This window comes from Enhydra lutris, unplaced genomic scaffold (genome assembly GCF_002288905.1).
Source record: "Enhydra lutris kenyoni isolate GAN:26980312 unplaced genomic scaffold, ASM228890v2 scaffoldscaffold37, whole genome shotgun sequence".
Taxonomy (NCBI): Eukaryota; Metazoa; Chordata; class Mammalia; order Carnivora; family Mustelidae; genus Enhydra; species Enhydra lutris.
In genome coordinates this window covers 17,051,509-17,065,299 of record NW_019154121.1, presented here as the reverse complement: position 1 = coordinate 17,065,299, position 13,791 = coordinate 17,051,509, and the positions used below count along the sequence as shown (strand labels likewise).

Here is a 13,791-nt window from a genome sequence, read left to right as displayed (position 1 = left end):
ACACATTTCTGCATTTATGGTCATCCTTAGGAAAAATGATATCTAAAAGAGTCTATTATGATTTTTAAACTAATTTCCATTTTGTCTGATTTTGCTAATGGCAGTCACAGAAACAGTTCCACTCATTTTCAGAAATTGAAACCTTTTCTATATGTTTACAAATGAAAAATTTATGATAAAGTTCTATCTTGAACATGTACAGAAGCTTTAATTTCAAAAATTTATATCATGCAATAAATAAGCTAATCCATTTTTAAAATTTTGATAAACCAACATTGATTTTTTAAAAAGAGAACATTATTCTACTTCTGAGTGTTTTATAAAAGGATCTTAAATCTCTCATTTGACTATGTAACATTTTTATTTGTCTGTTTGCAGAATCAGAATTGTCTTTTTTTTTTCTTTAAGTTGTATAAAAATATATACACTGAAATCTAGTAAAGGGATTTTTCTTTTTTCAGCCTAAAAGCACCATTACCCAATTTAGGTTCTTTAAAAGAATCATATAAGTTTATTTAAGTTCCTTCCAGTTAACGGAAGAAATAAGTTCTTAAAGCTGTTCTAAAGTTGTCAAAAGGATTAAATTATATCATTCCTGAATTACAGGGATGCAGCATTTATTTAAAAACAGAAAATTTGTTTGAGCTACTCTATTTTAAATCATATTTTCTTGCTACTAACACTTTTAATTAGGCAGAAAAATAAAATGAGTTTTTCAATATCTTGACACATACCACAAAAGACACCTATTTGAATGCTTTACAGTGGAGGCTAAGTTGTTTTCGTAAGAAGTGAATTATGTACATACAATGAAAGGTTTTCCATTCATCCTATGGCTATTTTGTTTTGCAGGCTGCAGTGAGAACATATGAATAGAGGAAGAAAATTTCTTTTGGCCTCAGTTCTTGCTCTCCAGAATTCCAGTTTTACATATCCTTCATGTCAGAAGTGCTTCTCTCGGATAATCCTGGTCTCCAAAAGGTAAAAGCAAAGTCTGTAAGCATAAGAGAGGAAATACGTGTGTACACTGTAGATTTCCTATAGCTCAACAGCAAATAAGGATTAAATTCACCATACCATACATCATCCCAAGAATGGAAAGGAGACTAACTGTGCTTTAGTGTTTAGGGAAAGGACTTGTTGAGCCAGGACTACAGATGTGAAGGGGACACGTGATCTGTTGTGGGAGCCAGAGCATTAGCCTTCAGGCTGGACAGAGGGACAGCAGTAGGGAGAGTTGCCACATTCAAATCTCTCTGAGGCAAGGTAGAGCGGTTAGTAGATGTTTCTGTCTCTGTCTTTTCTACCCTCAAGCCCTGAACAAGACTCTAGCTATTCTTCCTTCATCTTGTGCTAACTCTGAAAGGAGTCTCTAAGTCTCCTTGTAAGTTGTGGTTCCACACAGACCTAGTGGTATCTGATCACCTCCAGGTCCCAGGCCTGGCTCATGGACCTGCACAGAAAGAACCATGCGCAGAAGAGGCACCAAGCATGGAAGCCCAGCTCAAGTGTGTACCTCAGGAGACCCAGCCTTTCCCAGAGAGTGAAGATAACCCAGAGTCTAGGGACAAAGGATCACTGTTAAAACCACTCATTACTGAAGTGGAATCACAGGTGTTCTCAGAAAAACTCACCACCAGCACCTCTACATTTGAAGCTACCTCTGAAGTTGAGGGCACTTTAGAGCAGCAACAGAGAAATCCCAAATTGGAGAGACTGAGTCAGTCCCCTGCCCAGTGGAAACATTTCAGGCAGGTGATTGACACCCATAAGAAAACTCCCGCAGGGAAGGAAGACCATAAATATAGTGAATGTGGTGAAGTCTCCATTTATAATTCATGCCTTATAATCCACCAGAGAATTCATTCTAGAAAAAAACACTTTAAGTGTAGCAACTGTGGGGAAACCTTTAACCAGAGCTGAGACCTTGTTGAGCATCAGAGTATTCATACAGTTGAGAAAAACCCTACAAATGTCATGAGTATAGGAAGTCCTTCAGGTGGAGTGCTCATCTTATTCAGCATCAGAGGATTCATTGAGAAGAGAAGCCCTCTGAGTATAATGACACTGGGAAGACTCAGTCAGAGTTCATATCTAGGTCAGCATCTGAGAATGCACAGTGGAGAGAAACCTTTTATATGTAACGACTGTGGGAAAGCCTACAGATGGAGTTCAGCGATCCTTAGACATCAGAAAATTCATTCCAGAGAAGAACCTACCCAATGTGCTGAAGGTGAAAACACCTCCAGACAGAACTGTACTTTTGTTTAGTAAGTTGTAGAACTAGATTATATTAAAGTTATAAATTATTTAAAAAAAAATCACCATATACCAGGACAGATTCTCTTGGGTTGGTTCTTTAAATCCAGAATAGAATTGTCTGGTAATCATCTAGGGTGGGGCGGTGGTGGGGGTGTTCAGGTTACCTCCAAGCCTTTGCTAAGTACCTGCTTTAGAGAAGACAAATACCTTCTCCAGAATAAATCCAATCCTGATGCAAAAACTTAGTCCACTTCTGGGATATCCCTGGAATGGTGTAGGGTTTATTTGTTTGTTTGTTTATTATTTGTTTATTTTCACTTTATACCCAGATTATTTTTTTTTTAATAAATAAATTCCTTCAGAAAAGGGACTATTAGAGAAATCTCTGTACCTTTCAACAGCTTGACACACAACACTGTGGTCCTGAGATGCAGGCCAATTATACCTGAAAGTCTAAGGTTCTTTGATTTTTAAAGTATAAGTCAGGATTAGGGTTGGAGTTCCTTAAGAATACTTTCTTTCTGGGGCTGGGTGGCTCAGTCACGTAAGCAACTGCCTTCCATTCAAGTCATGATCTCATAGTCCTGGGATGGAGCCCTGTAGTGAGCTCCATGCTCAACAGGGATTTTGCTTGTCCCTCTGCCTCTCCCCCTGCTTGTGCTCACGTGTGTGCTCTCTTTCTCCCTCTCTCTCTCTCAAATAAATAAATAAATAAATAAATAAAAAGAATACTTGGGGCACCTCAGTGGCTCAGTAGGTTAAGGGTCCAACTCTTGGTTTCAGCTCAGGTCATGCAGGCAGTCTGCTTGACAATCTCCCTCTCCCTCTGCCCCTCCCCTCAACTTGCATAAATAATTTTTTTTTTTTTTTTTAAAGAATACTTTTCTTTCTGCCTAGAGGAGAGAATATATAGTAAGTATTTGGTAGTAAGTAAGTAAAAATACTGTGCCAGCAATATTCTTAAATAGTCAAGTTAGCATTTAATGGGGAAGGATTAGCAATTCCAGCCCCTATGTAGACTAAGAGAAGAGATCCTTCTAGTAGTTATCGCTGTTCTTTTATTGAGCCATTCTCTCAAGCATTCATTTGTAAACTCAGAAACACCCTGTTTGTGTTAGTCATCATTAAATCCTTAACATCCAGCGCAAAGGTCTAGTTCATAGAAAATACACAGAAGGGGCGCCTGGGTGCCTCAGTGGGTTAAACCTCTGCCTTCGGCTCAGGTCATGGTCTCAGGGTCCTGGGATCGAGCCCCGCATCAGACTCTCTGCTCAGCAGAGGGAGCCTGCTACACCACCCCCACTCTCCCGCCTCTGCCTACTTGTGATCTCTCTCTCTTTGTCAAATAAATAAATAAATAATTTAAAAAAAAAAAGAAAAACTTGTTAAGTGAATGAATAAATGACATTATGATAGTGTTTATAAGTATACTTACTGCAGGGATGCCTGGGTGGCTCAGTTTGTTATGTTAAACGGCTGCTTTTGGCTCAGGTAGGGATCCTGATTGAGTCCCACATCTGGCTCCTGGCTCAGCAGAGAGCTTGCTTTTCCCTCCCACTCTGCCTGCTGCTCTCCCTGCTTTGTACTCTCCCTCTCTGTCACGTGAATAAATAAAACCTTAAAAAGATTATTTTAAAAAGTATACTTATTGTAATATATCATGATGATTAAAAAGCATAATTCTCTGGAGCCAGACTCCCAACCCTGTCACTTGAATTATCTGGGCTTTCAAAATGGGGAGGGTTATATTTGTGTCATAGGGTTTTTATAAGACCTTGAGTTAATATACACAAAATGCTTAGAACATTGTGTGATATATAATCAGTAGTCAATACATGTGAAATATTTTTTAAATTGTTTTGTTCGCTTTTTACCAAGTTATTTCTTATCAAGATAACCTGCAACAAAAATATACGTTGAACAATATTGCCATTATTGCCTCTTTGGTCTGGTAATAACAATAGATAACATTAATGAATGTTGACCATTTGCTAAGCACTATGCTGGGAGCTTTATAAGCTTATCTTTTAATACAACAGCCCTGTGAGTGATGCTATTAATGTCAGCCTTCAAAGGAGAATATTAAAGCTTAGAAAAGTTAAGTAACATGCCCTAAATCACACAGCTAGCTAGTTAGTGGCAGAAACATATTCAACCCTAAACATTTGGCTGCTGTTTGCATTACCTAATCACTATATTACCTTCAGATTAACAGTGGAATTTGTATCCAGAATGCCATCACTGCCCCCTCTTTCCCAGAGCTTAAGAAGCCCTGGGTAAGGGAGTTCTGACTGAACTATTTAGGTATACAACAGATTGAGCAAAGAAGGAAATATGAGGATCCAGCAGTAGTTATTAAGTCAGACTTTAAAGAAATTTACAAACTATAAAACAATGCCCTTCTCTTAATGCTAATTTTTTTATTTTGGAACACAGTTATTTTTCATAAAGATTATTTTTTTGTTGTTGTTAACCACGCAATGGATCTATTATTTGAGTAGATTAATAAATATTTTTTTAGATTTCCCAATTTTAATTTCTTATTTTCATTAATATCTCATATTCAGTTAAAAATATGGGTAGATATTAGACACATAGAAGTTCTCTGACATTCTCAGTTTTTAAGAATATAAAGGGGCCTGGGTACCTGGGTGGCTCAGTTGGTTAAGTGACTGCCTTCGGCTCAGGTCATGATCCTGGAGTCCCGGGCTCCCTGCCCCTCCCTGAGACCAAAAAATTTGAAGACTGCTGTTCCATTAACAAATGATGTTTTTGGAAAATGTGCCTCTAGAAGTTAAATGAGGGGACTGTTTTGAATGTGTTGTCTCTACCCTTGCTTCTCAAAAGGTGGTCTGAAAACAGCTGTATCAGCTCATCTGGAAGCTTATTTGAAAAGCAGAATCTTGGGTCTTGTCCCAAACCTAATGAATCAGAATCTTTATTTTAACAAAATAAACAAGGTATTTACAAATGGAGCAATTGAGGTGAATTTTATGACCCAAATCTAAGGATTTCAATTCCTAGCCTGTAGTTTTTCCTTCAGTGATGTCTTATGATAACTGTAAGAACTGTAAGGCTAATGATGAACTGTTTTGCAAGCAGAAGACCAATGATAGTCTAACAAAAACTAGGTTTTTAGTATTAATGCATATACACACTAAATTATATACACTTTAATATATTTATATTATCATTATAATATTTAACATAATAAATATGTATAATCCAAGAGGAATAAAGCTGGATTAAAATAAATGTCAGTATGACTAATAGATTAGAGGTTTTTAAACTTCAATATGCATAGAAATTCCTGGGCTGCTTAAAAATATTTGTAAACTGCAAAAATGCTGATGCATATTTTTCCAAGATTTGCCGAGAGGTTAACATTAGACCTGAATGTATTATTAATATGTAAGAGTAAGGATAGATGAATGGATTGGCATGCAGCCATTTTCAGTGTAGCAAAAGCAAAAAAATAATTAGCACAGATCTAGTGATGGTGAATCAGTAATTTAAACAAAGGATTAACCTTTGTTCAAAATAGTCACCTTGTGAGCTATGGATTTTAGGCTCCCCCTGGTGGCTTTCTGGCAGTAACCAAAATTATACAACTATCTCTAACATTATTTTCTATTTGCATTTTGCCTTTCATTTTTAAGCCAGATCATTAGGGTCATGAAGGAAGAATAAAATTCTAGGATTAACCATTACCATAAGATGTATTAAGAGGTCAGTTTGCTAAATTAAGAACATGAAAGTGGCTATCAGAGTTAAAGACATTGCAGAAAACTAGAAAGGAGAGAAACACTAGAAATGACAGTAATCATCACAGTATTTAGTATAATTATGGGGACGAAGCAGACTGACAACATTAATTTGGCAAGATCTGCACTACATCCTTTCCTTACTTTTTTTTTTTTTTTTTTTTAAGAGTTTATTGGAGAAGAGAGAGAGAGCATGCACCAAGCATGTGCACACAAGTGATGGGAGGGATAAAGGGAGAGGGAAAGAGAAAATCTCAAATAGTTACTCTGCTGTGCTGAGCCCGGAGCCTGACCTGGGGCTGGATCTCACTACCCAGAGATCATAACCTGAGCTGAAATCAAGAGTCCTGTGCTCGCTTGACTGAGCTACCCAGGTGCCCCTATTTATTTTCTTTCTTACACTTTGTCACATTTTATTCTTCAATCCTGTTTTGTTTTTACAGATTAGAAAATCAAGGTTTAAGTAATTTGTAACTATCCCAAGACCAGACCACTAGTACATAACAGTAGAGTTACAATTAACCACAGTAGTTTTTGCCAAGAAAGCCTTTGGCCATAGTTATATATTGCCTTAAAAACAACTTTAAAAATGTTTCACACCTAATTTTGGTAACCTAATAAATTCTCAGCATATTCCAAAGAGTAAAAGAAAGTACAGGTTGTTCTTATATTGGTGAGAAAAAGAAAACTAGGTACTTTGTATATCAATATTTATTAAATGTTTCAAGATTATTCATCATTCTCTTAACAGATATTATTCTCTTAAAAGATAGACATTAAACATCAGGTCTTATGTTGGTGTGGTCCTCATTTCGTTGTTTACTTTGCCCCCCCCAATTCCATAATATGCCTCAATTTGTTAATGGTAATTTAGCTACCTAATAAGAATATCTTTCTACCTCCCCTTTCCTTTCCTTACCCTCTCTCTTTTTCTCCCTCCCTCTCCCTCTTCTTTTCTGTCTCTCCTTCTCTCATGCACACAGGTTTTATTTTTCCTTTTTTTAAGTAAGTTCCACGCCCATTGTGGGGCTCAAACTCACTACCCTGAGATCTAGAGTTGCATGCTCTACCAACTGAGCCAGCCAGGCACTCCTTCAGTTTTCTATCAATTTGGTGCTACTTAATTTAAGTCAGGAAAAGTAGTTCTCATGAATAGAGAAATTGAAAAGATCCTGGTCTGAAATCATTTAAGAATATGAGTTATATAAGTACATTTGTACACAAAACATTATTTGTAATCTTTACTTTTCCAGATTTGTTTTCCATGGTTTAAAAAAAAAAATAGTGAACATCTGTACTTTTTTTTTTTCCTCCACTCTCCCAGGTCTCATTGTCCAAAATGTGGCTCTACTGGTAAAGCTGAAAATACCAATTATAGATACAAACTTTCCTTAAAAGTTGCAGAATCTAACAAATTATTTGGCATTACTGTATTTGGAAGCTGCTTAGATGCATTTTTTGGTCTTACAGCCACTGGTTTGCACAGGTAAGACTATTTAAAGTATTTTTTTTTCCTTAGCTACTCTTTTAGCGTATCAGTAGAATTTGAAGATACATGTTTTTAAGGTAATACGCATTTAGTTGAAAGATAATCACTTGACCTCAGATTATCAGTTCCTTTAAAAGGTGATCAAATAAATAGAAAGGTATTTATTTCCTCATTACATATTATGACAATGTTAAGCTAGGCTCTTTTTTTTTCAGGGAAATTTAGCTGTTGTAAAAATATTAGTTTACAATACTCTAATCCATATTAGAGGAATATAAGATAAGAAAGTAAAATTGTTTCAAACTAAAGGATTATCCAGACTGAGGTTAGTATTCAAGTGGCTAAAGTCCCTTAAAATGGAAGAAGCCGTTGAGGGAATATTTGCATACCAGAGGTTGAAAATTTGTCATTTCTTTCACTTGCACTGCAACATCATCTGCATAGTTTGACCTATTGAGGTGTCCTGAGATGTAAGAATGATATAAGTGATTAAAGCTTTTTCTTCCCTTCCATCTCCTACTCTCGAGAATACTCTGTTACTTGCCAGAAGATAATCCTGTCCATTTCCTTGTAGTTGAGAACAAACTGGATTATCAAAAGAAGAAAGACTTCCCTCTGCTTTGAGGGCTAGAGATCCCACTACTACTCCTACTGCTGCTTTTCAAATAAATGCTGGGCTTGATTCCTAGGAAGGGATCCACTTTATACACGCTTGATCATTTTTTACTTTCTAAGCAATGGGAAACTAGAGGGAGCAAAATGCCTACCTTTTAAAATCTTCTTTTTTTTTTTTTTCTATATGTCACTCACAAGGTTTATGCTGCATTTTCAAACTAACTATTTTTTTTATGGCAAGTTAAAAGTTCAAAGCTTTTGTCTTCACATTTTCATTTTCTTTCCAATCAAGGTACATTCAGGATCCTAATGAAATTTCAGAAACACTGGACAATGATGCAATTCGGAACCTATTAACTAAAGCAGTTGAAATTTACTTTGTTGGACAAAGCTTTATTTTTGGAGTGACGGTAATTGAGACTAGCTTTCTTTTTAGTATTCTGTTAAACATTTTCATTGTAATAAAATAATTTTAATTTTCTGAATAGTCTTTAGGAGTCATACATGTAAGAGTCTGTAGAAGCACTTTAAATTGTAAAAATTGGCTAACCGCGTTAAAACACCATGTGTGACAGCTTCCTCTTTCAAGTCAGAAGAGGCCAGTTCAGATGCTTTCATAGCTTTAAAAATGTAAATTAATTTTAAAGTCAGAATAGTTAGATATTTTGTGTTGATATTTGGTGTTTATTTCACTCTCCAAAATTTGTTTAAATTCTGTAGCAAAACTTAACTCTTTATTGGTTTGATTCTATCATCTGTAAAAGGAAGAGAGAACTAACATGGAAAAGAAAGTTTCTGAATATTTGTTACTCTAAGAATAGGTGGGAAAAATGGTCTTAAATAATTACAAAAGTGATTGTAGAAGTTATAAGAATATACTGACTCTGTAGGAATAATTGTTTTCTGTCTCATCTATGCTAAAGGGAACAAATAGAAATTTTGCCCACACTTGAATCCAGGTTTCAAAAGGGGGAATAGAGCATTCCACAGCTAAACATTAAGAAAAAATCAAAGTAACAGTGAAATCAGGAGCCATTGAGCTTTTTGTTGTTGTTAAAATCTTAGATGGTTTTTGTTCTTTTCTTCTTTTTTTTTTTTTAAGATTTTATTTATTTATTTGACAGACAGAGATCACAGGTAGGCAGAGAGGCAGGCAGAGAGAGGAAGGGAAGCAGGCTCCCTGCTGAGCAGAGAGCCCGATGCTGCTGCAGGGCTTGATCCCAGGACCCTGGGATCACAACCTGAGCCGAAGGCAGAGGCTTTAACCCACTGAGCCACCCAGGCACCCCTCTTTTCTTCTTCTTTTTTTTTTTTTTTTAAAGATTTTATTTTTATTTTTCACAGAGAGATATCAAAAGGAGGGGGGGGGGGGGGGCGGGAAGCAGGCTCCCTGCTCAGCAGAGAGCCCGATGTGGGGCTCGATCCCAGGACCCTGGGATCATGACCTGAGCTGAAGGCAGAGGCTTTAACCCACTGAGCCACCCAGGTGCCCCTCTTTTCTTCTTTTTAATGAGTGAGAACTTTTCCCTAAACATTTAAAGTTTCTGGAGTCGAATGAGAAATATAATAGTAGGTACTATTGAGCAACTACTGTTTGCTTGGCACTGCAATTTTCCTTGTGTTACTGATAATATAATAGTCCTGCATATTTATCCTTATTTTATACATGAGAGAACTAACGTTCAGAGAAGTTAAATAATTGTCCAAAGCCCCAACAGTAGTAAATGTTAGAACCAGTCTCTTTACTCCAAGGTTTATTTCTATTACTTTATGCTACTCTGCCTAAAGCACTATAGGAATTGAAATTATGGGGTAGAAGTTATAACTGTGTCTATTTTAATCTGTTAAGTCTCTGTTTCACTTTTGAGACAAAAGAAGAGATTTTTGTTCTCATTTAAATTCATTTACTACTTTCACAGAATTTTGGAAACCGAGATGGACAAGGTTCAGATTCTAATAACTTCTTAAAGCAATGCTCTAACCACAGGAGAGAAGTTAAAGCATTAGTAGCTTGCCAGATTGTTCTACCAGACCCAGGTGTTGCCAGCTTCACTGTCATTGACTACTTCCATCAGCTTTTGCAGATTTCTGATTTCAGGAAACTTGATGGTGGCACCCAGGCATCAAGTAGCCACTTACTTGCTTCAGAACACACGAATAGTGATCTCAGCAACATCTCTGACCCTGACAGCAGTTCTTGTTTTTTCGAGTCCCATAGCAGAGGTAATTTTTCAAGATTCTGGCAGGCATCACTTGAACTCACTTCCACTCTTTCACACCTAACAAATGATGATTTTTCAGCTTCAGAACAAAGCAAGGCCATTGGTACTCTTCACCAGAACAGAAAGTACATCTCTTTTACAGAGGCCACTGCTTCCAATAATAGCTGCCATGATGCCTTTCAGGGTTCTTGGAGCCTTGTTTCATACGTGGATAAAAAGAGTACAGCACAGAAGTTGGATGAAGAGCTTGGCTTACAAGCTTATCAGCCCACCGCAGTCCATAGCAGTCATGAAATCAGAGTTACTCACCCTAATTTTTTCCCTTTGAAAATGCAAGAGCTCCTTGAGTCAGGTAATAAAAAATCCTTCCACAGTGCAGTGGAAATTAAAAATAGCTATTCCCCACGTGAGCCCACATGTCACCAGTATCATGATTTAGATAACCCCAGTAGCCTTCAGGAGAGATCTACATGTTGTCCACCTTCATCACTCAGACTTGAAGAGGTAACTGGTGGTTCCCAGGACTCTGACGCTGAGATTTGGGATGATCTGCCATTCTCTGAAAGCCTGAATGAGTTTCTGGCAGTTATTGAAAGTGAAATTGCTATAACCCAGACAGATGCCAGTAGTAGGAAATGTCTTCTAGATAATGACATCGATAGATTACATGCAGACCACAGCAGGTTATCTGTGACTTCCCAGACAACTACTGGAACCGTCCATATACCACCTGTAGCTTTAAGATCATCTCAAGCAACCGTCAAAGCAAGCTGCAGCAAAGATAACTTCCTTTCCAACCGTGAAGCAAATCCAAGTCCTAGTGTTCAGAACGAGTCACAGTCAAATAACACAGCAGAGGCTGTCTCTATAAGTAGTAATGGAAGTGATATTTCTGAATATTTTCCACCAAATTCTTGTCAGTCAGCTCTGTTTCCATCTTCAGAAGGTTTAGAAACAACAGGTACTCTTAAGTCTACCAGAATTCCACCACATAGGGCTGAAATTTCACTTCAGTGCAGTACTTCAGAGAGTGACCATTCTTATCTCAGTAGCAAATATATCAAAAGATGTGGAGAAAAATCATTTTCAGAAATGAGTGAAAAGTTGGTAACTTTGTGTTCAAAGAGATGTAATATTTCTGACTTTTGCAACTTAGAAAATAAACATTATAGGTGGCCAAAGAACCAAGGCGACAGTTTTATAATCCGCAGAAAGCTTACATATCCTTTAGAAGCACTTTGCAGTAGTCCCAAAAGTACAAGTACACTGAAAGAAATGCCTTGTGGACATATCAACAATAACATAACACAGAACTATTCTACTGGTCATGAAGGTAGTAGCTACAATGCTTCTGCTGATCTCTTTGATGATAGTGCTAAAGAAATGGACATTACAACAGAAATTACTAAAAAGTCACAGGACATTTTGTTACAGTGGGGAAAGTCTTTGGCAGAAAGTCATCATACAGAATCAGATTTCTCACTGAGATCACTTCCTGAGAATTCCAGCCAATTTTCACAAAAGTTAACTTTGCAAAGCATATCTGCCTCTGTGTGTCCAAGAACGTGTTCTTCTCCACCTCATTTTCGGGCAGATTCAGAATATGATTTTGGAGATAGTCAAGACTTTGTTCCATGTTCACAGTCAACTCCAGTCGCAGGATTCCACCAAACAAGAGCTCATGGGGTAAAAGGAGCTTTCAAAAATTTACTTGTCTTTTATTCTGATCTTGATGTTAACTATAAAAAAAGAAGGATTTCCTCTGAAAATGATGCACACCAAGCCACCTGTAGGTGTCCAAACAATGTAAAGACACCCAGCCAGAAATTCAGAAGCCCTATTAAATCTGGTATTACACAACCAGAGGTTTTCAATAGTCCTATTGCTGAGTGTCCTGAAACTGATAATGAATGGGTCCCTCCTACCACAAAAAAAGTATTTCCTAGAGAGATGCTTAAATTCCAAGCCGTGGGTCTAAGGAAATGCTCTGCTGCTTGTGATTCTACTGATCAAGAAGAATTACTGAGAAAGAAACTGAAATGTGTCAAACGAAGAACAAGTTCAGGCTGGCTTTCCAAAGAGTCAGTTTTGGGACTTGATTCTTGTTCAGAAGTCCAGCGTTGCTTTCCATTTTCAGAAAATTGTCCGCCTGCGGTGCCTGAGAATAAAAACAGTTGGTCTCCTGAATTATTTTCATAGAAAGTCAACCTGGAGCCAGCTGCTAAGCTTTTAAAGGTAAGTCTGTTTGGAAATTTTTGCCTGCTGTAGTATGGAAAGCAGTCTTGAATTTTGAAAACTCAAACAAAAGCAAATAGAAAATAGTTTTTTTTTTGTGCTTTTTAAAATGTAAAACCATTGTTTTTCCCACTGTTTTATCCAGACTACACTCGTTCAAATACTTTGGCACTTTATCTTATTGTTGATTTTCCTTTAGTGATATTGTTAATTTTGCTTGTTAAAAGTATTTGTTAAGATCACATGTACATTCAGAAATAAAGCTTTTGCAAACCAAAACTTAAAGTCATAATTGTTCTGCCCAGCTCAGAAAATGCCTGCTATGTATTAGGGCCAACTACAGTGCTGCGTTTGTGATACCAAGCTACGAGACCAGTAATCTCAAAAAATTTTAGTCTCCTGGGTAAGACAGACGTAGACAATTTCAGTACAATGCAGTAAATGCAATGATAGAGGTTTTTAATGGGTACTAAAACATGTTGCTATGGGAGCATGGTAGAGAATCAATTAACTAAGCAACATATATGGGTTGGGGATAGGATCAATAAAAACTTACTGTTTAGAGTTAAATGTGAAACAGTCATTTTTTATTTGGTAAATATTTATTGAATGGTTACTGCGTACCAGGCACTGGGCTAGGTGCTAGGAACTCGAAAATGAGAGTCAAGCCCATTCCTTCAAGAAACTCATGGTCTATTAGTGTAAACAAACAATTAGTAAACATCTGGTAAGTTCTGTGAAAGGAGATAAGCTTGAAGGGCTTAGAGGAGCAAAAATGAGTAGTTTCTAGACTCTCCTTGGCAGCATCTAAGCTATACCCTGTGAAATCTTTAACCTATGTAAAATATGAAATCTTACATGTCTTTTTGCCATTTGCCACAGCAGCTATTCCAAATCTTCCCTCTTCATACCTCCAACCTAGAGTACTCTCCTTGCCTCATGCATCATGGAGAAGATTGAGATCACTGGTTATTCCCTCAGCTACCCACACCCATAGCTACCCACTGGTCTGTACTCATCCACAGCTTCTTTAATCTCAGAAAGTAATGCACACCTTCTGTGTAGTGCTAATCTTTCTTTTTGAGCTATTGATTATTATACCCATCTTTGCTTTCTTAGTACTGACTTTTTGGCTCTCTTCCCCCTCTCCAACTTTTTATTTTGAGAATTTACAAACACAGAAAAGTTGGAAGAATAGTGGAAT

At 37.1% G+C, this 13,791-nt stretch overlaps 1 protein-coding gene across 1 annotated transcript; it reads left to right on the top strand.

Annotated features, from left to right (window-relative positions):
* The first annotated feature begins 868 nt into the window (after nucleotides 1-868).
* LOC111154472 (DNA damage induced apoptosis suppressor) lies at nucleotides 869-12,839 on the top strand. The gene is made up of 4 exons (XM_022514083.1): nucleotides 869-981; nucleotides 7,351-7,512; nucleotides 8,423-8,540; nucleotides 10,050-12,839. Exons 1-4 carry the CDS (start codon nucleotides 869-871, stop codon nucleotides 12,549-12,551), a joined length of 2,895 nt encoding a protein of 964 aa, XP_022369791.1. The 3' UTR covers nucleotides 12,552-12,839.
* The last annotated feature ends 952 nt before the right edge of the window (nucleotides 12,840-13,791 follow it).